Genomic DNA, 23,044 nt, shown 5'->3' with positions numbered 1-23,044 from the left:
GCTGATCACATGGGGATCCCACACGAGGTTAACGAGGGGGCGTGGCACACGGAAGGAGCGGACGATCGTGGCAGGACAGGGGTAATGTTGGGATAAGATCTTTATCGTTTTGGAAGCCATTAAGAAAAAAATGCTCTTCTTGTTTTATCCTGTTCATTTTGTGTTTAAATGCTAAAAAAAAAAAAAAAAAAAAAAACATTTAGGTGTAATTTTGGGGGGCCGGGAACCAATTAATTGGTTTTCCATTATTTTTTATGGGAAAAATTTGATCAGAACTCAAACTTTTTAGGATTCGATCCGGAGTCCGGAACGGATTAAGTTTGAGAACCAAAGTACCACTGTATAGTAAAAAAGAATCGGAATCTGTATCGGAATCTGTATTGGTACTGGCAGTTGTGTATTGGAATCAGTTTGGAACTGAAAAAAATGTGGATCAGCCCATCTCTAAAATAAATCATTAGGCATATATGCATGTATGCATTCTTAATTCCACATGTCCTTGTGAGGGCTTGCAGTGTGGATGGATGCATGTATGAATGCCTGCTGCCTCCCTGATATGACCTTGTACACCCATCTAACAGCAAAATCGAAAGAGGTCAGTGCCATGACTTTGGAGCTGACCAGTAAACCAGCTGAAAAAGGGAGGCGGTCAGCATAGCACTAATATCTTTTTTAAATATATATTTTAGTTGTAAGTGTTCAGGCTTGTAGTCTGGAGTTTACATTTTGACTGTTTATAGACTAACTATGCATGTGTATGTAGGTGTGTGTGTGTATGTATATGCATAGTTAAAATATCAGGTTATTCTTCTGTAGGTAAGACTGAAAAGTGAGATGTGACATTTACCAGTGAGTACCTGCTCTGGGCTTATTTAGTGTCATTTTGCCTAAATGATTCTGGGAGCCTTCGGTCACGGTTCAGGTTGCATGCTGGGCTGGCCTGCTCCATGAGCTTGACAGCGCCCCCATTTTGCAGGTGGCTGGAACAGTGTAACTATAGAGGACGCGCGATGACTGACACTTTAGGAAAATGTAGCCGAACCCACTTTTACACCAAAAACATGAAGCATCCTGTGGGGGGTGCTGCACCTAAAAAAGACAAGGCATCCGGCGTGGCTTGCAACTTTCCCCTCTCATTAGTAGTGGGGTGACTCAGGACTGGTTAGACTGTATCTAGGGTAGATCTCTGCTGCCACCTGGTGGACAATCAAGGAAGTGGGATTTTGTGGCTGAAGTTGGTTTTCTCCCAATGGACCATGTTTTAATAATATGCAGCCTTCATCATAATTTCCATATTTATGTAGGTCTGCCTCATTACCATTGCGATATGTGTTGTAAGGTTAGGGAACCAGCAGTCAGCATATTTTCATTGCTGTCTGACTTCTCATTTGTTTTGGTTCTTACTTGCTTATGGAGTGTAGAATTGGACCCAGCTGCACCAGGAAAGAGAGCTGCAGCTCATGTGTCCCTTTACCCCCACTGCCATGTATTGCCACTGTCCTGACAGAAAGGAACCTAGGGCCAGCAGGGGGGTTATGAAAATGGCGCTGCTCTCAGCCACAGGGACGTTAATTAGGGAGTATATCACTATCTGGCAGGGGGGCCTGAATGCTCTCCACAGGAAGACCAAATTAAAATCTGACATTTAGCAGCTGGGCGTGGGCGCAAGTATCGGGGTGAGGCACCTTAGGAGAGGACCAGACTGGAGCGCCTCCCCTCTCACTGGTACTTCCGGAAGGTTCCAACGCATTGCTACTGCACGCATGGGTCCTCCTCCGCCGGTCAGACAGGCATCCAGTGATGTAGGACGACAGTCATTAGTCCATTAGATGCATTTGTGGGGTTTGCTAATGTACCAGAACATGTTTTTTTAAATTAACCCAAAAACAATTCAGAAGGGACAAAATCATTAAATGGTAAACAAACCTAATCATCACATTACGAGTGGAGGGTAATGGCTGTTTGAGCATGACATCGCCTCACATACAGTACACACTGGTCACATTAATGGCAGGTAACGTCTTCCAAATGTTAACTACAAAGTTGCAAACGAACTCTGCACTTCTAAAGCCGTGGTGTTTGGCATAACAAATTGCCTCAAATGGATTTCAATACTTTTTTGAGGTAACTAAGCTGCCCGTTGGCTTGAGATGTTTATTTCCTTGCGGCTGTCTGATCACAGTACTGAAAACCAGAACAGTAACTGACAAGCCAAGTAGCAGGTACTGGGGTGGAGGACAGCTCAGTAAGCTGGTGCTCTTCTCCCACGACTAGAAGGTTCAAATCCCATGGCTGGCAGAGTAATTGCATTACCATAGGACCCTTGACCAAGGCCCTTAACCCCAAATAGATGCAGACTGACCTGATTCTTTGACCCCAAACTTTCCTTTTGACAAAAGCTTCTGTTAAATAAGTAAATTTACAATGTCAGGTTCTTTAATGAGTCATTCAAGGACATGATGACATCACAGAGGGCTAAGACCTCCCCCCCAGCCCAAAATACATGGAGTATTTCAGGTTAGGGTTTAATCAGGGCCGCCACATCCCCTGTAGGGCATGGCAGCGTGAATCACGAGCGCTGGTGTGTTCCGGGGAATCAGTATTAACGTGGTGCATCGGGAGACCCTGCGCACGAGTCTCCAGCCAAGAAACACTTTGCCGGCTGAATCTCGTGGCGTGCTGGGGGAATCAGTCCAATTACAAAGCAGCACAGTGATTGATGGCTCCCCGCTTCCGAGCGAAATTAAATAAAACAGAAGCCAGTCATCTGTACCATTCAGCCCCACTCAGTTCTCCAGGCTCTGCTTACTCAGCCAACATCCGGGGGGGGGGGGGGGGGCTGAACCCTTTCTCCTGGTGTCCTGGTCTCTGATCCAGACCCCTACCTCCATAAGTGTGCAGCATTCACCAGTGGGTCAGGTCTGACATGTCCAGTGTGTGCATGTATGTACGCGTAACACATAGTGGCATGGTTGTTCCCGCCAGCCGTAATCACTGCCGACATTCACACTGCGAATCGTTCTTCCGCAGGCCAGTCCTGATCCAGCTTTGGGGAGCCGGCTAATCAGGCCCTCGGGCTCCCCTGAGTGCTTTTCTGCCCTGACTTCCGACATCTAGTTCTTACTAGTTCATAAGGCTGAGTCATTCAGGTTAAGTACAGTACGTGTCAGGTTAGGAGTGAGTAGCCCTAGCCACCACGCCACCTGCTGGACTGCAGTCAGGTATATTTCTCACCCAGATAATTAGTGAGTTCTGTAAGTGGCTGGTGCCTCTCGAGATGCTTCTGTACTCGTTCTTTTGTCTCTCCCCATCGCTCTTTTCTTCACCTACATCCAATAAGTTGACCGTGTTCTGTACTTGTGAGCTCTGCGGATCCTTGTAGTTGATGTTCAGTTTAGCAACTTCGTGCCAACCCCCACAGGCCCGATTTCCCCCCACCCCAAAGAAGAAAGCTGTCAGGGCCCATACTGCCCTGCTTTAATGGGATCATTAGCAGGCCCGGATGTGATCCTCCTGCGTCTCCTGCACATAATTTCCTTCTACAACAGGATGGATCACGTACTGGATGTTTGTTGCCTAAATCCCCAGGATGGAGATCGTCACACATCTCCACAGCATCTGGCTTTGCCATGTGGAGTAATGTGCCTTTTTAATAATTCACTTTCTCCCTTCCAGAGGAGATCTTTCAAAGCCACATCGCCCACTGGTGGTCTCCAGATGGTGCCAGGTTAGCATACGCCACCATCAATGACACGCTCGTCCCCAAGATGGAGATCCCCATGTACACCGGCTCCCTCTACCCCATGGGAAAGGAGTTCCATTACACTAAAGTAAGTTAGCTGAGAAAGAGGCAGACCCTAGCCCCTTGGAGTGACAGGAGAATACATGTGTGTGCTGGGCTGGGCTGGGCTCCTGCAGTGAGCAGTGGTGGCTTAATGGTAGCGCACTTGTAATTGAAAGATTGTAGGTTCAAATCCTCAACCAGCAAGGCACCACTGAGGTACCCTGAGCAAGGTACCGCCCCCAAGCACTGCTCCCCGGGTGCTGAATTAGCTGCCCCCTGCTATGTCACGATGTCACGTATGGGTTAAATGCAGAGGACACATTTTGTTGTTGTGTGCTGTGGTGTGTCAACAATGACCACTGATCACTAAATTCTACTACTGTCCCCTGACCTTCTCTGCACTCTGTAGGCTGGGGAGGAGAACCCGCAGATCCAGCTGTACGTGGTGAACCTGAATGGCCCGCTGCACACCATGGAGATGAGAAGGCCCGAGGACCCCAGGATAGGGTGGGCAGCAAGCAACACAAGAAGCCGGGGCTGCCGATTGGCTGCACCTGCTGTCACTTATCACAGTGCGTCCGGTGTCATTTTTCAGTGTCCAGTACATGTCCGGTGTGGCAAAATAACGGCTGAATGTTTTGACAGGGATTTCTACATTACCATGGTGAAGTGGGCCACTAGCACCAAGCTGGCCGTCAATTGGCTGAACCGGGCCCAGAATGCTTCCATACTGACTCTGTGTGAGGCCACCACTGGCGTCTGCACCAAGGTAACCAGGATGCCCGCGGCGTGCTAGCATGTCAACGTGCTAACAGCACTGATTAATATGAACCAGGATGCCCGCGGCGTGCTAGCATGTCAACGTGCTAACAGCACTGATTAATATGAACCAGGATGCCCGCGGCGTGCTAGCATGTCAACGTGCTAACAGCACTGATTAATATGAACCAGGATGCCCGCGGCGTGCTAGCATGTCAACGTGCTAACAGCACTGATTAATATGAACCAGGATGCCCGCGGCGTGCTAGCATGTCAACGTGCTAACAGCACTGATTAATATGAACATTACCCTTCCTTCCAGAAACACGAGGATGAGAGTGATGGCTGGCTGCACAGACAGGTGAGCGGGTGGGGGGGGCAGTTTGTAGACACCATCGGTTCAAATCCCACCCTGGTAAAGGGCAGAGATCAAAGTACCTTTATCACGGAGGTGGTAAAATGTGCAAAATCACCCAGTTTCCCATGGTAAATATAACATTTCAGTGTTTCACATACAGTTTAAATAGTTTTCATTTATCAAGTGTAATGCATTTAGACTGATTTAATAAGTCTGCATTGATCTAATGGAGTTTGAATGAAGTGAATCTCACCCTCCAGCAGCGTAAGTCATTTCCTGGAAAGTATGTCACTTCCTGTGTTCTCTGACAGAACGAAGCCCCGCTGTTTTCTAAAGATGGCCACAAGCTGTTCTTCACCCGGGCAGTTTTCCAGGGCGGGATGGGCAAGTTCTTCCACATCGCCATGTCATCTTCACGGGTGAGCTCCCCCCCGCCCCCACCCTGCGGCTGAGCATGAGGTGGAAGGCAGGTCACATGGGGTTGTAGCGTCACTATGACAGCTGCAGTTGCCCAGGGAGATGTTTCTGAGGTTCCACACATCTGTCCGCATGATTATGATCTTCATCCCGTTAACTGGGCTGGATAATAGCGCCCCCACAAGGACAGATGGGCTGGCGGTGTTATGCAAACCCTTCAGGACTCTTACAGTCTGGAGTAAATCCTTAGTTCCACCCCTGACGCCACCCCGAGCCCCCGCCCAGCCGCCCAGATTCCCCGCTGGAGGGTTCCCTAATTGATCCTCACACGTGCATTGGTGCCACTCCCCAGTGAGGGGCACAACTCACTCACGTCGCGTTTCTCCTCTCAAGCCCAACGCCACCACCGACAACCTGCAGTTCATTACCTCGGGTGACTGGGACGTGACCGAGATCCTGGCCTACAGTGAGGAGCGTCAGGTCGTGTGAGTATCTGCGAGGCCGCGGAGCAGAACGGTGCGGCTGTGCGGCAGATGGGGAGGGTGTAACTGTGAGGGTCCCACGCAGGATTAATGTCTGACACATTTAAAATGGTTTCATACAGTATGAATGCTAGGACCTCAGAGAAATTTCCAGACCCTTCCTTTGCTATCCAGATGCAGTGTGCAGTGTGTTTATTTCCTGCAGACATTTCGCTATAGAGACATCCCATACTCCTCGTACAGTTGCTCTTGTCCTTAGTGGGGAATGGTGGTTTTTCACTTTCAAGTTACAGTACAGATCCAGATTGACTGAACTTGTGAACTCCTGTAGCTCTGGTCAGGGATTTCACTGAGTTTGTGTAATTTTTAGTTTCCTACCATCCAGAAACATTTACATTAATTTTTGTAGTACACGCTTTTGTGCAAAGTGGTGTACAGGCGCGGATCAGAGATCAGGGTCATCCAGTCCCTGGAATAATTGGGGGTTGAAGGCCTTGCTCAAAGGCCCAACAGTGAATCACTCTGCCACCCTTGGGATTTCAACCGGCAACCCTCCGGTCATGTGTGAAGACTGCTGTCTGTGATTTACAGATACTTCCTGAGCACCGAGGACGACCCAAAACGGAGGCACCTGTACAGGTAAGCCCCTGCTGATCCTGCTGCTCTCATTTGTCGTGCCCAAGGATCGCACCTAACGCCACCTCCACCCCCCTCGTCCCTGTGCCAGTGCCCACACCGTCGGCCACTTCAACCGTCGCTGTCTGTCATGCGACTTCAGCAACGACTGTGGCTATGTCAGTGGCTCCTTCAGCAAGGACATGCGCTACTTCCTCCTCAACTGTAAAGGTGGGTATTCAGTATTTAATGCTCACCTTCTTTCAAGGGCCTCCGGCCTCCGAGAAGCAGTCAGAATGCAATGATTTACACGTCGTGTTTTGGCCGTATTCCTGTGCTGCTAATTTGCACCATAAAGCGCAGGATGTACTGCATGCCCCCAGGACAACTATACGGCTTTACCGTGTTACTTTTTTACTTGAATAGTCCCAGTCCCAGTTTGGAGCGTCAGAACTTAAAGGTCATAGGATAAAAAAAAAAGCCCAGCTCTGACAGGACAGCCGGTGGGGGGTGGGGGGGGGGGGACAGGGCGCGGTGCCACTAGCTGGCTCAGGGTCTGCCGGCGTGACCCACGGCCATCTGGCGCGTTTGACTTACGGGAGTCTCTGCAATGGCGGCCTGTCTGAATGCCCCGGCTTCATTGTTCACTCTCCAATTTGGTGATCGATTCATAAGGACTGTGTTCCTGTTCCTCACCTCTCCACCCAGCTCTGGTTTCACTTAACTGATCTGAGAAATCCAGTTTCTGCATTAATGTAATCTGGTGCTGTTTAGTTTTATTGAAAGTTATTAAATTCTTGCTTTTGAAACGCAGCCCTGCTCCGCCTGAGTCACTGGTTTGGTTAAGTGATCTTTCCGTTAGTCAGCAGTGTGAGGCTTTTACTCCCAGGAGCCCAGTTCATGCAGAGGCAGCAGCATCCGCCAGCTTCCTCTCGCAGATCCGGAAGGTTTTGTGAGATTACAGAGGAGTTCAAAGGAAATGCGGAATCAGCAGTGAATGGAGACAGCTTGCTGTGGTTCCCTGTCCTCAAGTTTATCTGAGCGCTGACCCGGTCACAGCATCCAGCACATCCAGCAGCAGCAGCACCCCTTTCCAGCCATTGGTGCCGTTCCAGTTTAGCTTACTGGGCTCACAGGCGTGGGAGCATGTCAGCTGGTAGCCCGGGCATATTAATCAGCACGATGTGTGGATACGGCAGCGGGAGGGGGTCTGTCCTGATGGCTAGGGAGACAGCTGCGTCACCTCCCCCCCCCCCCCACCTCACTGACGAGGCAGCGTAACCCCACCCCCGACGAGGCAGCATTACATCACTGACGCGGGTCATTTTCCCCCTGTATAAATATTTTTGACCAAACAAAAAATATAAGTTGGATGATCCATCTCCTCCAGGTTCTTCTCGGCTATTTTTTAGACTTGTAATTATTTTTAATTAATTGTTTTTTTGACTTTTTGGGTCAGGATAGACTGAGTAAGCAAGTAGCAAAAATGCTGATCAGGTGATAGAGGCCATGGGGGGGGGTCATTTTAGGCATTCTGCTTTCAGCGTTTGGCTGTTTGTTAAGGAGGAGTGAAGGACCGGCCTTTTTAAAGGCTTATTTCTTCTCCCCAGGCCCTGGAGTCCCCTTTTCCACGGCGTACAGCACCGACGAGAAGGAGAGTGAGTCTTCTGACCTCCCACAGCAAGACCGTCTCTGCCATCACTTGTCTGTCTTATAGAAGGACCCAGAATGCTTATAAGAGCACTTAAGTTGATCCAGCTCCGTTTATGAATGATATCTTTTTCGTGTATTATGCCCTGGGATAAAGAGCGCAATAAGAGCAGTAATGCCCGGAACGCGGGGGGTTCCTCGCCCACCGTAGCCCACATTCCACTCTTTAGGGCCATTTCTCAACCTCTCGAGCACCTCGTCACACCGGTCTTTGATCGGAAATCTCCCTGTTCGTAAGAGAGGCCAGATTGTGCATAGAGGGAGAATCACATTCCGGCATTTATGGCTCTCATGCACTCCAGTGCCGTTCACCGTTCCCGCAGTACTGGCAGTGGAAGGCACCTTAAATTTAGGTTTTACTCGGGAAACAAATTCAGTTTAATGGAAGTATTACTCAACCGGCAGCTTCCTTGCAGCATGTGAGTCTGGGAGAGTTGACCGTGTGATGATAAAACCTTGTCTCACCCTAAGTTAATTGCCCCTTGTTGATAACCTGTTATGTAGACTAGTTTTAGTTTGTATCTTGTCCTGAACAGCATCCTTTCTTCACAGAGGTCGTTGACCTGGAGATGAACGAGGACTTGCGGAACACTCTGGAATCCATGCAGATGCCAAAAATGGAGTACAGGGAAATAACCACTGGGGACTACAGTACGTGACCTCCTTACCGAGCGCGGAGAGCCGGCGTCCCGCGTCAGAGAATCCACTGTGCGGGTGCCAGGTCTTTAGATGTGCCGTGGCACTTTCGGACTGGGTTAAGCTCACTGATGAGTGTCTAGAAGTGTCTACCGGGGTACGAGCACACTTACCAAGGTCCAGGCTGATTGTTGTCTGCTGCTGCTGTCTCCAGGCCTGACGATGCAGATCCTGAAACCGGCTGGCTTCCTGGACACGGCTCATTACCCCCTGCTGCTCCTGGTGTGAGTGTCTTAATGTTATGCTGCAGTGTGCAAATAGGGCCCCTCGCTCCTGTCACTCAGCACCGATCCCCTCCAATCGGACCCCTGCCAACGCCAATCAGCCACCGCTTCTCCTGGCCCGCGGACTCTCCACCGCCCCCCTCTGGAGGGCGTTACTGTGGCAATGCGGCTAGATCTGTTAATCACGCAGCCGTAATCACGCAGCCGTAATCACGCAGCCGTAATCACGCAGCTAATCAGACTGACGCCAGCGATTCCCTACTTCCGTAAGCTCAGTGATTAGTTTGCAGAGGAAAGCAGTTCCTGTTAATTAATTTTGATCTCATCTCCTGGTGCACTGCGCATTCAGAATAGTGTCACATCAGGGGCTGGGGGGTAACCATTAATATAACTTGGGGAAGCAGGCAGTTGGTATGATGCGGACAGATACTTGTGGAGATGGGATTGAAAGGGCCCAGTTTAGCATGACGACGACTCACTGGTACCCCCCACACCCCCACACAGGGATGGCACACCAGGGGGGCAGACGGTGAGCGAGCTCTTCCAGGTGGACTGGGCCACCGTGCTGGTGAGCAGCTTTGACACCGTGGTGGTCCGCTTCGATGGCTGGGGCAGCGGCTTCAGAGGCTCCTACCTTCTGCACAAGGTGCAGCGCAGGCTGGGGGTGTTCGAGGAGAAGGACCAGCTGGAGGTGCTCAGGTGTGCAGGGACCGAAACTTAAACTTCAGAGTCTGGATCAAGTTATTTAGTGTTTCCTTCTACTTTACCTGGGACCAATAATTCGGGTGATGGATAATGGATACTGACGTGAACGTGCAATGAGAAATGGTTAACGTATGTCTCCCCCCCCCCCCCCTTTCAGCAAAATATCCGAAGAGTTATACATCGATAAGACCCGTATGGGAGTCTTCGGAAAGGTAAAGACTGTCGCTGCTGCTCCCTGTAATGAGGGCATGGCCCCCACTGAGCACTCAGGTGGGGGGGAATGCTAAAAATACCGAAGACCCTGGCAGTGTGGTAAAGAAGGCTCAGTACTGGTGGGGTAATGCAGGGACAAATCCAATGGGCTCTAACGACAGAAGTCCAAGGATGGGGGTGAGAGAGCGAGATGGGGGGGGGGGGGGCTTGGCTGTAACCCTCATCCTAACAACAACCCGAACCCTAGTGGGGGTAGGTGAGGAGAAAGTGAGCCCAGCTTTAAGGCAGGAAGGACTGCTTTGTGTTTGGGGCTCCAGTGGTTTAGAAAATCCATCGGCACAAATAAATAGACATATCATTTAAAAAAAGAGAAGGCTTTTCCCACTCTTGTGTTTCCAGTGCTGTAAAGCCTGCCTCCTGCCTGCTGCTGCATTGAGAGGCTCCCTCACAAATCATTGTGCCTCCCACTGGGGGACCAGAAGAACTGACAGTATCACCAAGTTCCACACATGATACTGTACATTCAGCTCTTCCCACTTACCTGGCCCCTGACCCTCTGAACCAGCCAGCCGCTGTGCCGGGGAAAATGGTTTTCTGGTGTGAGGCCGTTGCATGCAGGGCTCTGTGATGACATCAGACTGCCATCTGGGAAGCGGCGTAACGGCGTGAGCGAGGCTTGGTGGGGCTGGCCTTAGTCTGGGAGACGGAGGGTAGGCCACGTGTCAGGCCTGAGACTGAAACAGGAAGCATGTGTGCCCCCTGCAGGTTTATGGTGGATATTTAAGCAGCCTTCTCCTGAGCTCTGAGGATTCCTTACTGAAGTGCGGAGCAGCAGTCTCACCCATCACGGACTTCGAATTATACGGTAGGGGGGACAGGGGAGTCAGGCAGGGTATAGAAATACATCACAACCCCTCCTTGTTTAGTAAAAGAGTTCCATTCCAACAACGGTTAAGCAAATGGTTGCTTAGTGAAAATCACAGTAGCCTAGATATGACCAGGAATGTGCATGTGCTTGACTGTGCTTTACTGTAATTTTCTTGTACATTCTACTTCAAAGATCACTGTCACTCCACCAAGTGTTGTTGTCAGGTGTCAGAAATTTGGTTGGAAATGCATGCGTTGGTCAGAAAATTACTTTTTTTTTTTATTACTGTCATATTGGGGCTAGGCGATATCGATATTGTAATTATGAACATTCATATTGTCATCAGTTTGAATATTTTGAGTATTGTGACATAGTCTAAATACTTGTTTTCTTGTACAAGTGATAGTTATAATGCACTACTATTACACAAATTCCATCAAGGTATGAGTGGGTGTAATATGTCATTGTAACTCTCACATGGTATTAGTAAAACAATTTGGTCATCATAATCAGAAAAACCACCTGTCATATTTTACTGTTTTCTGATTATGAATTTTAGAACATCATGATAAAGATGAATATTGTGAAAATATCTGAAAATATCGTGATATCATTTTTCCGGCATATCGCCCAGCCCTATGTCATATTTGCGAATGGTTGCTAAGCAAGCTGCTTGCCAAATAAGGAGTGGTTGTATGCACAGTAAACAGGGAGGACACGATAATGTTTGTGTCCCTGTGGCAAACACATTTACACTGTTTTTCTTTAAAGTATGGGAAGGAAAATTTATTAGTAAACGGTGCAGTGCATATTTGACACAAGAAAGGCCTGAGGAAACACAGCTGCGCTCAGACTGGTCGACGTCTTATAGCTCTCGGTGTGTGTTAGCCTGGGTGACTATTGAGTGGGATGTGCACCTGCCTGTGGAACAGAAACATGAATCTAAAATGCAAGTCATAATTTAATATGGATGAATGCTAACATCATCTCCGCCCTTTATTTCAGCGTCCGCATTTTCGGAAAGATATTTGGGACTTCCGAAGCCAGACCCGAGAGCATATGGGGTATGTTGATGCTTAATTAACATGAAAACTGATACCCACTATCAGGATTGGGCCGATACTGGCACAAAATTCTGGATCAGATATCGGAGGGGTGGGGGAATAAGACACGGATCTGATTTTCCATCAAAGAGAGGTCTAGCCTGATAATCGTGGAAATGCTTGCAGCCTTAGCGTGACACACCGTGAACAGAAGTGAGGGCCACGTGATGCTTCAGCAACGCATGTGCGTCAGAGCTGCCATATGGGCTGTGCAGAAATATGGTAACTGTATGTAAAAGCAAAAAAATGTATGCAAATTTTTCTCAGGTCTGAACACAGTACAATTTATGCAGACTTAATGTTTTCAGACTTGTATTCTTGCTAAAGTTTGCTTACTTTCTACTTAAAAGTTTTACCTGTGCTCCATTGTCTTTTTGGTCCTGGAGACTTATTGTATACTTTTTGACTAGAAATGGTTAGTTGGGGTTTAAAGTGATATTTTTATGATTGCTTTCTTTATTATAAATTTGGCAACAGGTTGCACAATATGCAGGTTAAGAAATATTACTGTTAATGTTTGTGAAAGTTGTTACTGAATTAGACAAAGAAGCAGACTTGTGCTGGCTGTGGATTTAGTTCTGTACCGTAGTTGCAATAGTGTTTGTTTGAGCGACATGACCATTATATTTTCCATTCTTAGCTTCTTCCCTCTCTCCCAATTATTTCCTCTCCTCCTCAATGTCGACGTTTGTCCTGATCTTGGACTGTTTGTGGCGTCAAGTGTACGTTGCAGTGAAGTTCCTTTGGACCGACATCATTTCCAGTTGCCCGGGAGGCAGAGTCATTTATTTTCGATCGATGTCACGACCGTGTGGTCCGACTGTTTCTCGGCAGCCTCTCTCTCAAATGATGCCACTGCAACACTAAATGCAGACAGTTTGGCAAATGTATTCATACAAATATGTAATTTAATGCTTAGTCGATGATAAAGGGGAAAAAAAAATATTGGATTACCGGCATCAGCACATACTCAAAATTTTAATATCGGTATCAGACCAGAAAAAATAAATGTTGATAGGTGTAAGAGTACAAAAGGTCAGGGTACAAACGGTACCGTGGGTGGGATCACTGTGCATCACCAATCAGTGTTGGCTTTATACTGATTCCGAAATAAGTAACCAATAAGTAACCGAGCAGCATGAATGTCAGTGATTGACAGCGCATGATGATCCTGCCCAGCTTAGCTTCAATAGTCTCCATTTATTTCCACAGATGGCAAATTTAGCAAACCGTGCATCGCAGTTTGAAGATAAGAAGCTCTTGATCATTCACCCAACAGCTGACGGTGAGTCACGTCCGATTCGCTGATAAACGCCTCCCAGCTCTTGAAAATAAAGTACCCCAGTGAAATCTGAGGAGGATAATTTCCGGAACCTGCCAGATTAAATGGCACTCGTTAAAATTACAGTTGGTGGCAGTAACATGTTTTATTTAGTTTTTCTGTCTTTCTGCAGAGAAAGTCCATTTTCAGCACACCGCCAAATTCATCAGCCACCTCATCAACGAAAAGGCGAATTACACTTTACAGGTGAGCACATTCCCAGCATGAGGGCTAGTGTTGGGTGGGCTAATGCCTCTTAATTATGTGGTGAAATACACTAACAATCAAAAGTTTTTGCACACGCTGAGATTTTCTACATTTGCATGTTACTCACTTAACACTTACTAAAAATACACTCAATATTCTTTCCCAACAAAGAAATTTATAGTATGTTCACCATCTGAGTACCATTATTAGCAAGAAAATATATCTTTGATTCATCAAAGTAACCTCCTCTAGCAGTTATAACAGCAGAGAAAATTTGAGGTATTCTTGTTTTAATAATAGGAGCTGATCTTTGGGGGTACTCATGAGGAAAGTTACACACACCTAGAATCAGGATATTACTGGTGTTTATCTTCAGCATGACACTCCCAGATCCTTTCTGTTATCCTACAGTGTTGGTTTACGGCTGCACCATTTGTCAAATTAATGTTAGTCCTAGCATCAACTGCAGCTGTGCCACAATTTCAAATGTTTTGTTAATCCTGAAAAATTCCCTGCATATGTGGCCTTTTGTAGGTGCAATTTTCCCAGTTAATTCCTGCCTTCCCAGTATTCCAGGGTGAGGAGAGGTTAAATGGTCCTATGCCACTTTCCATACAGATCTACCCAGATGAGGGGCACTACCTGCACAGCAAGAGCACCAGGCAGCACGAGAGCCAGTCACTGGTGAACTTTTTCGAGGAGTGTTTCCGGCTCCCGGACAAGGCCTTTGAGGAGAGACTGGAGGAGGAGAACGAGGAGGAGGGGTAGCTGCAGCGGCCCCACGGGGGGGTCCACCCTGAGCCAGCCGCTCAATATGCAACCAGCCGGTTCGTTCCTCTTTCGACTTCTCGAGAGTGCCCCCCACCCTGCTAGTGGCGGCCTGCCTCACTACCCCCCTTTCTCATCCTTGGCCTCCGAAGAACCGACAGCATCAGCAAAAGCGACATCCTACCGCTTCTCCCCCCCATGGTTCTCCGGACCAAACGGAGCATGTTGAAGGACCTCACTGGCTTAGGTCGACCCCGTGCCGTTGGTCCTATCTATCGGATGGCTTCAGACACACCCACTTCCTGCTGAGCATCCCCTTCCCCGCCCAACCATTCGCTTACAAATCCACAAAAACGAACGCAGGTTTTATAGCACAAACATTTGGGTTGAATGTCGGGACTCTTTCTGCAGAGTCTTTAAAAGGTTACTGAAATTCTGAAGTATATGGGGGGCTTTATATGACCGGGTGGTACGATTTTTAAATCATGATGAACTTTCCACCTTTGACAGTGTTCGTGTCCATCGTTCTCATGTAAAGTAGCACACTAAGCGTCGTTGACCCCCCTCTGTTTATTTCCTCTCCTTCTCAGTGTTTGTCCTGATCTTGGACTCTTTGTGGCCTCAAGCGTACGTCGCAGTGAAGTTCCATTGGACTGACATCATTCCAGTTGCTCAGATGGCGGAGTCGTTTATTTTCAATCGGTGTCACGGCCGTGTGGTCCGACTGTTTCTCGCCGGCCTCTCTTTCCCGCGGCGCAGAGTCTCCGCCGTGTCACGGAACCAGAACCATCTGGACCCATATTAGTGACTGTGCCTTACTCGGGTAGAGAGTTGGCATGCAGTGCCATGCCTCAAACGTGCTCAAACAGGGGCTTGCTCTGACGCACCCTCCTTCACTGACACCTGTCGGCTACGGAGAGCTCCGGACTTCACTGCGGCGTGTCCATGGACTTGAACTGCTCTGCAGAACTGGGCTTTTCACATCCCGGTGTCACTCTTCTTTTGCAAAACTGAGATAGCAGTCACAATTTTGGCGTTAAAACAAATTCTATATGGTCATTTTTACAGTTTGAAAGCTCGAGGCACAAGTGTGTTTTTCTTTGTTCGAATGTGTATTATTCTTGGGTTAAAGTGCATGACAGCCCCCATCTGCAGCTGACCTTTCACCTCTGTCAGCTGACTGCCTCCGCTGAGTTGCATCCCATTCTCAGTATTGTCAGTGAAACGTTTCGTTGGCTTGTTGTACAAAACTGTTCCTCAACGTCGTCTTAGTCAGTATCTTAGTGTTACCCGTGCGTTTCGGCGGTTGGAGAGAGATGGGTCATCTTTTCTGGCCCCCCATGTTTCACGCCTCACTGATGTAGTCTGAGGATGGGGAGAGAATTGCCGTTACTGAATGGACATGTGACTGCACACTCCGCAAGCTCAACAGAAACAGAAGAGAGGACTTTGGCATGAAGGTTAATGTTGTAAGAATAAAAGCTATTTTACCATCATGCTGTGGGTTTTTATTTTTTTATTCCTTGGTGCTATCTGTTTGTCCTGCCACCCCCCCCCCCCCCCCCCAGTCAGCTAAATTTAGGGCTGTGAGTGTTGGCCACATCTCCTCTACTCATTAATGCATCTCCTTATCACCCACAGAGCTATACAGGATTTTTACACTCTGAGGACTATTGGGATTCATAAAGCATTGAGCCGGGAATTAAAGGCCCTTCAGATTTCCTTATTGTACTTTTACGACCCATAATGATGATCCAGACTCGAATGGACGTTTTCAGACGTTACGTTTGTCCTACTGCCTTCATAATGAGTTGAGCCATAAGCTTGTGAATGTAGTGGAAATGACTATGTACATCTTCATCAGCCCTTACTTTCTGAAGCAAGCCGTCCATGTGCAGTCGATCCCTTTGGATCTTGGGTGTAAGTATGATGTACTGTATGTGTGTACCAGGTGGCCAGGCAGACAGTATTGAACTGTGTGGGTCTGCTTTTTCTCAAGAGTATGATAAAAGTTTGTGGACATAGCTGTCCATATATCCACCCCTCTTCTACCTGCTGGTCCAGGTTGTGAGGAGCTTGGACCCTATCCCAGGTTACACAGGATATAAGACACCAATGTGACCAACTAAACTGCAAATGCTACAAAAAACCTAGCAGAGGACAGAGCAGTACTTCTTAACGTAGTGTCAGCTGAACATGCACGACTGCAAGGAGCCATTTGACATACTGTAGGATGCTGGCCTGCAGCACTCTCCTGGAAAACCACGGGCGGCCTGCAGTGCAACACCATCACAGCTATCATTCGTAAATATCCCCATCTTTGTAAGTGGATATGATTACATAGGGATTTGATGGTCGAACTCAAAGGCTTTTAATAATTACATCTCATGAACTGAATTTTGGGGCAGTGGTGGCTTGATGGTTAGGGTAGCGCACTTGTAATCGAAAGATTGCAGGTTCGAATCCCCCACCAGCAAGTCACCACTGAGGTACCCTGAGCAAGGTACCGTCCCGAAGCACTGCTCCCTGGGCGCTGAATTAGCTGCCCCCTGCTATGTCACGAAAGTCACATATGGGTCAAATGCAGAGGACACATTTCGTTGTTGCGCACTGTGTGCTGTGGTGTGTTGACAATAACCACTGATCACTTAATTCTAATTCTAACTACAACCATAAAGACATTGAAGGATATAGTAGTTGATGCACCTTTGAGCAGATATACAGGAATGTTGTGGCCCATTTGAACATCGGGGTGGGTGGAGTTGGTGTTACCTTTGAGTGAAGAGTAGTACAAATGATGATGGCCATCTTCTGTAGCAGCCTGTCCAGTCTCCAGAGGCGGGTGAGTGGATCCTACTGCAGCAACATATCTACAGCTTGCTGGAAAAGGCTTTTGTTCCCTCAAGGACTCTCATTAGATAGTACACACACTCTTTCCACTACCCAAAAAAAATCAATTTGTAAAAATAATTTGAAGGATTTACTTCAAAAAGGGCATGGCTGTGTCCTCCACGAATTATCTGAAGCATTGGTAATTTTGCGTTTCCGCTCTCAAATCTCCATGAAAGGGACGAGGCAATGTGTGACCCATTTGTAGTGACAGTCCCAGTTCTGTGGTGAGTTGCGCCCCCAAGTGGGCTAGAGAAGATGTACCCCACAGGTGCGGTCTCTTATCTGCATACAGATTTTCCTCACTTTATAATGGTGCGAAACCAATGCACATTTTGTAGTTATCAAAATTTGAATTTTGATGTGTGCCCGGGCTATCGATATGCCGTACGATACACTCTACCGATGCCAGGCAATGGCAGCATCCACGCAGCCCCGCTTCCATCCTGCGTAGCAATCGCCAGCGTAAATGTCACGTACAGTGTTTAACGACACATCGGTGTGTTCTTCCGTTTAACCAAATAAACTTCTATTAATTACTTTTAAATTACTGTTATTTAGTTACAGTAGTTATTTATTCAATATTATTAGTAATCACCTATTCAGTGACAGTAGTTATCGCATCATTTTCATATTCAATTTACGATATTTTCCATTCATCGGGACGTTACCTCATCGTAAGTCGAAGAGCACCTGTTCCGCCTTAACACACTGAGGTTATACTACAGCACATCTCCAGCTGAAAAAAGATGCAAAAGCAAAGCTAAGGATAGCATGGCCGAATCAGGCTGTTGACTTTGCAAGAAACAAGGCGGTAGATTTAAAAGGCGCCGCTCAGTCGTTATTCGCTGGCACTGAACAAAATGCTTTCATTTACATAAAATTACATAAATGACTTCCCGTTGAAGACTACCATTATAAAAATGTTCCCCCTTTAGCTGCCTCGGGACTTATAAAGCCATTTCTAGTCATGAAATTTAAAATTCACAATCTCAGTACAAGATCAAAATGTAAAATCAAGTCAGCCAGTGAGGAAAACTGTATTTAAAACTAAGTTTTAATGTTACAACGTTCACCGCTTTGGGCTGTCATTTATCTTCCCTGTTTCAATGCTGGCAATGCTTAAAATAAGAGTTTAAAATAACCGAAACGATAATACCTTCATAGCAGTGTTGTCAGAAATAAAAATATAATTCGTGACTCCTAACCGAAAATACACTTGCAGTACCACAGCGCCCCCTGGTGCCTAAAAATATCGCAGCTTGTTTGTTCCTTAAGCGGCTGTGCATTTTTAAAAATCAAGCAATTAAAGGGACATTTAAGTAGGTGAGGCAGGGTCCTGGGGGAATTTAAGCAGATTACATTTTTGATCTGGTCACCAGAACTGTGTGTCAACAAGTATCATGTCAGTTGCTATGCTTCCCAACAATTTACCTATTGGCTTGTTTGTTTTGGGTGAGCGATGGTTTTAATCCAAGACCATTATGCTGACAGTCTGCCTTGCACAAGGCTTCCAAGGGCTTAAAGTCCAAACTCCATGGACAGATTTAAATTGGCAGCCAGGAGACTGAAGACAGGAAAGGAATTAGCAGTGATCAGGGTTGCCAGCTTTGGTCAACTGCCTGGAGCAAAATTTTTAAGTCTGCACACACATTTACACGTATGCAACAGTTTTTACTTACAGATTTGCCATAAGGCCTCTTGCTTGAACATGACAGTGTGAAACCATGAGCGTCACACTAAACATGTAAGACTTGGCAGTGATGGGGATGGTCCACTGGCAGCTGCCATTTTTAGGGATAGTGTCCTATTTCACCTAAATGGCATTCATGACACAGAAAGAAGCCACCAAAAGATGGCTCAGAAAAAGGCCGGGTTGTGTGTAGAATAAGCCCAGTATGATACCTGCTTGTATGGTAGTGCCCTATGATTTGACATCCTTTTATACAATAACTAAACCCCATGTCTGTGCTGTCCTGTCCAAAATGTGCAATAAGGTCTCAAGGCTGTAGTTGACTTTGAGGGGAGTACAAGATCGAGTCAGTTTCATTGGCCTTGACAAACATTTCAGAAATGCAACAGCACCGTTGGGCTGCAGAGTGCAGGTGGCAGCTAACGTCATGTAATGGTGAACTCCGTCAGCCCCCTTGAGGAACGAGGAGGAACTTGTGTCTTGTGTTTTACTGGTGGAAGTCAATAGGTAAAATAAAGAGTATGCTTGTTAATGCAGTCAAGTAGGAAGTAGGAGTGAAAGAATGATTACCAAGGCTCAGATTTATTTCCACTTGTGTCCCAGGTGCTTTCTGAACAGTAATCACTAGGTGGCTACCAACCACTAATTTATCCATACAAAAAAGGCACATAAACGTCATCACATAAACAAGTTTATTTCCAGTGTTTTGGGGGCCTGCTATACTCAAGCATCATACAATGGTCCAGTTCCAAGAAGCATATTCTCATGCAGTCTTCGGGGGAGGGGGCTAGTGTTTGATATGTTCTGTTTGCTTTACTAGCTACATGCTTATATTACAATGATGGCACTGGAGTAGGTTGGGGGTCTCTAAACATGATCTATATACACATTTAAGTTACTTATTTTACAGAAATATTAAAATTCAAGTCCCGATAAAATCTAGAACAAAAATAAACATAAACCACATTAAGGTTCATCTGGAATGGCTGACAAATGGAAACTCAATTTGCCACTGCGACCGACACCCGACAAGAAACGACCGTATAAAATGTCGGTAGTGGGAGGTTTTGATTTTCACCTTACGGCTCCGTGGCAAAGCCTGAACCAAGTCGACGAGGCACTTTCCTGAAGAGAAGGATGTTTTGTTTTATTGTGTTCAAATGCCAGGAAGGGTCAGACAAAACAGCGATGGACACAGATGACCGAGACTCCCTTCCTGTCGTCTAAAAAACATTTTAAAATCATTTGTGTTGTTTTTGCTAAACTCACATCATCTGGCTGTTTGGCACACGCCGCAAAGACTTTCCGCGACGCAACAGCACAGAAAAAGCAGCCCTCACTCAGGCTGAATGGCGATAACTCAGACTTCAAGTACGGAGAGAAGTATGTACACTCTGAACGGAGGACAAGACCGAGAGCCCCGCCTCGGGCATCCAAGCGGGCGCCTACATTCACGGGATCCTCTTGGGAGAGGGAGCTACCCACCACAGCTCGAGGTTACACGCCTGTTACTGCAGCTATCAGGTAACATCCACATGACCCGGACTGAAACCGGTTGTGGGTGTTTCCGACAGCCAATTTGAGCCATCTAGAAGCATCTTACCATGACTGGCAGAGTCAGGCAAGGTTTCCCTCCCCTCTGCTATTGTGCAGTCAATTAAAACGAGGTTACATTTAAAAAAAAAAAAAAACATATTTAATCCAGTTACGTTTGTTACACTATACATATGCACATACATACACGCACATATACGTATACACGCACGTATAAAATAAGCTGCGTGGTAAACGGTTCAGATAAAAAAGCTCCACGCATACTCAGGTGCACACGCTGCGCCACATCACAGGTACTGGTAGAATCTGGAGCGTACCACCTGCGCCCCCGACAGCTTATGCGGGTGGGCGTCGGCCGCCAGGCTCAAGGCCTGTTTGTTTTTGGCTTGTAGACCACCCCCGTTTGCTTGCTCCACCTGCTGAGGGTCTGCAGATGTGGCGGGTGAGGTCTCGTCCTGGACCGGCTGCGAGCAGCCCCCCTGGTCGGCAGTGGTATCCGGGGCAGGCTCGGGGTCTCCACGGCAGCGTTCCCGGGCGATCCACTCCCGAATCGAGAAGTCCTGCGAACTGCACTTGGGTTTCAGCCGGTCCATGGCCGAAAGCTCCGCCTCTGCGCTCCGGTCGACCCGCCCCTTGCAGCTGCCAATGACCGCCAGTTCAGCAAAGTCACGCTGTCCCCCCATCGTGTGGCGGCGCCGGACGTTCTTCTTCCTGCGAGTCTCCGGTGGTGGCGGTGCCATCGCCTTCTGCGTGCCCACCCCGAACATGTCATCCGCTGATGTTTTCAGCCGGAACTTCAGCCTCTCGGTGATCTTCAGCTTCCACGCCGGCTCCAGCTTCTCCGACTCGGCCCTGGAGGGGGTGCTCAAGCTCCCACCAGACCGGCCTTTCTTCATCACCTCCAGGACACGGGATAGCCGGTTGGACTCTCTATCGCTCCGCCCCCCCTCTGATGATTCACTGTCTGTCTTTTGCCGCAGCGACCGTCTCCGGGACAGCGTGTCACACTCGACCAGCTTGTGGGTGGAGAAGAGGCACCGGCCTTCTGATCTGGCCAGGTCATTATCCTCGGCATCGCCCAGATCGCCACTGGTTGGGTCCAAGGTGCACCCCATGACCTTCTCACTGTCCAGGGCGGGACTGCCACCGGCAAACACGGAGAAGTCGCTCTCACTGTCCGTTTCCACTGGCCGCCCCTCACTGACCAGCTCGCTGCGCTCGTCGTCCGCCTCGTCTCCCCGACTCTCAGCCACCGACCGCACCTCGGGGCTGAGCGTGCTGCCATCGGCCCCCATCAGGAAGGTCATGGAGGAGGTAGTGGAGTAGTCTGAGGTGATGGAACTGACCTCCGCTGCAACCGTCGCTGCCTCGCCAGCCCGCCCTTCCAGGCCGGTCCGTTTCCTCTGCCGGACCCGGTGCACAGAGGCCTGGGAGCTCATGGTGCCCAGATCAGACACAATCTCATCCAGCAGTGAGGATGGCTCTGACAGCGAGGACTTCCCCGGCACTGCCGTTCGGTAGCTGAAGCTGGGGGAACCGGTGTGCCGGGGGCTCGGCGATGGGGAGGGTGACGGTTGTGCTGGAGAAGGCTTCTCCTTCACCAAGAATGAGTTCCAGTGATCCTTCTCCATCTTGCCCGCCAGCTCAGTTCCCTTTCCGTTCTCCTTCCCAGACTCCTGGCACTCTCCAACGCCCGTCTTGTCCTTCTGGCCGGCTCCACTGTGAGGCCAGCTGGCGTCCCGGTTCTGATCCTGCTCCGCTAGCCCCCGCCTGAGAAGTCCGCCATCCAGGTCGTCGTCTGAACTGCTAGGCTGCAGCTTCTCCTTGAGATTCTTTCGTTTGCGGTTGGCCGCAGCAAAGATGCAGGACACCGGTAGATCTTTGCGCAGGTCCTTCCCGGATCCCCAGGAACCCTGCTGGGGGATGGGAGGAAAGAGACAGGGCAGCGGATGTTAGCGGCAGAAGCTTGTGAGCCATCCGGCACATTTGTCGCGGCCTCAGTGGCGGGAGCAGAGAGCGGGAGCCAACACACGAGTGGAAACACCACAAGGGGGAGCCGCGAGCAGACAGTCTTTCAAATATAGTACCGCTCAAGTTCAGCAGAAGAAGACGTCTGGCATTCCTGATCAGAAAAACATTCCCCCCGTGTCCAAAATCAGTACTCATGCTGATCCATCTGCCAAGCATTTGCCTGCATGTCAGCCAAGGGTTAGAATCTTTATTTTTTTATTTTTTTTGGAGGTATGAAAGAGCCAAATGTCCTTAAAGTGATCCTCTCTGCTGGGTTTCCTCTGTCACACCCCGTCAGAATGCTGCGGGAAAGACTCCACCTGAGGGGGGACAACCCCGGGACACCTACCTCACCTTCCAAAATTCCCTCAGGTGCTCTTTGCCCCCGTGACAGACACTCACCTTAGACTTGGCAGAGTCACTAGCCGAATCTGCAAAGGGAGACAAGAAGAAGGGAGAGACGGTTAAGGCTCTGCCCGCGCCACACCCTGCAGAGCACAAGATATCAGAGCACAAAACAACAGAGCACAGGTCAAAGTTCATGGGACAGGGAAGTGCCACAGAGAACGGTCACCATGACAAGGAGGGCCGCGATGAATATGAAGAGCCAGGCAAACAGGAAAGATGACCGGACAGAGACGGATTCGAGAGAGCAGCAGGTCATGCAC

At 48.4% G+C, this 23,044-nt stretch overlaps 2 protein-coding genes and 1 long non-coding RNA gene across 24 annotated transcripts in view; 1 reads left to right on the top strand and 2 right to left on the bottom strand.

Moving 5' to 3' along the window:
• Positions 1-15,726, top strand: part of dpp6a (dipeptidyl-peptidase 6a) — a 144,110-nt gene extending 128,384 nt beyond the window's left edge. For 11 of the 12 annotated variants that reach the window (XM_023823622.2, XM_023823626.2, XM_023823624.2 and 8 more), the window contains 18 exons: positions 3,676-3,830; positions 4,194-4,291; positions 4,430-4,553; positions 4,866-4,904; positions 5,213-5,320; positions 5,712-5,803; positions 6,392-6,439; positions 6,528-6,646; positions 8,026-8,073; positions 8,678-8,776; positions 8,976-9,045; positions 9,550-9,744; positions 9,908-9,962; positions 10,729-10,828; positions 11,837-11,895; positions 13,147-13,219; positions 13,389-13,462; positions 14,081-15,726. In XM_023823622.2, the coding sequence (XP_023679390.1) occupies positions 3,676-3,830; positions 4,194-4,291; positions 4,430-4,553; positions 4,866-4,904; positions 5,213-5,320; positions 5,712-5,803; positions 6,392-6,439; positions 6,528-6,646; positions 8,026-8,073; positions 8,678-8,776; positions 8,976-9,045; positions 9,550-9,744; positions 9,908-9,962; positions 10,729-10,828; positions 11,837-11,895; positions 13,147-13,219; positions 13,389-13,462; positions 14,081-14,230 (1,706 nt within the window). In that variant the 3' untranslated portion in view covers positions 14,231-15,726. The remainder of the gene's footprint in view (positions 1-3,675; positions 3,831-4,193; positions 4,292-4,429; positions 4,554-4,865; positions 4,905-5,212; positions 5,321-5,711; positions 5,804-6,391; positions 6,440-6,527; positions 6,647-8,025; positions 8,074-8,677; positions 8,777-8,975; positions 9,046-9,549; positions 9,745-9,907; positions 9,963-10,728; positions 10,829-11,836; positions 11,896-13,146; positions 13,220-13,388; positions 13,463-14,080) is intronic. The other variant, XR_002839710.2, reaches the window with a different exon arrangement.
• LOC111850097 (uncharacterized) lies at positions 15,107-18,352 on the bottom strand. Of its 4 annotated transcripts, none has more exons than XR_011992060.1 (4): positions 18,279-18,352; positions 17,003-17,858; positions 15,391-15,595; positions 15,107-15,240 (listed from the first exon to the last, which is right to left on the bottom strand). It is a non-coding gene; the product is annotated as an uncharacterized lncRNA (long non-coding RNA). The 4 variants fall into 4 exon arrangements; XR_002839715.2 differs by lacking the exon at positions 15,107-15,240 and having other exon boundaries at positions 15,458-15,595; positions 17,003-17,404; positions 17,511-17,858; XR_002839712.2 differs by lacking the exon at positions 15,107-15,240 and having other exon boundaries at positions 15,458-15,595; positions 17,003-17,565; positions 17,764-17,858.
• A 1,138-nt stretch (positions 18,353-19,490) lies between these two features.
• arhgap21a (Rho GTPase activating protein 21a) overlaps positions 19,491-23,044 on the bottom strand; it is a 60,810-nt gene continuing 57,256 nt past the window's right edge. For 6 of the 8 annotated variants that reach the window (XM_072713189.1, XM_072713194.1, XM_072713184.1 and 3 more), the window contains 2 exons: positions 22,779-22,807; positions 19,491-22,282 (listed from right to left, as the gene is read on the bottom strand). In XM_072713189.1, the coding sequence (XP_072569290.1) occupies positions 20,654-22,282; positions 22,779-22,807 (1,658 nt within the window). In that variant the 3' untranslated portion in view covers positions 19,491-20,653. The remainder of the gene's footprint in view (positions 22,283-22,778; positions 22,808-23,044) is intronic. The other 2 variants (XM_023823512.2, XM_023823513.2) reach the window with 1 other exon arrangement.

Source organism: Paramormyrops kingsleyae, chromosome 1 (genome assembly GCF_048594095.1).
Source record: "Paramormyrops kingsleyae isolate MSU_618 chromosome 1, PKINGS_0.4, whole genome shotgun sequence".
In the NCBI taxonomy this organism is placed as follows: Eukaryota; Metazoa; Chordata; class Actinopteri; order Osteoglossiformes; family Mormyridae; genus Paramormyrops; species Paramormyrops kingsleyae.
Note: the sequence above shows the minus strand (reverse complement) of the source record. Positions and strands in the feature narration are given on the sequence as shown.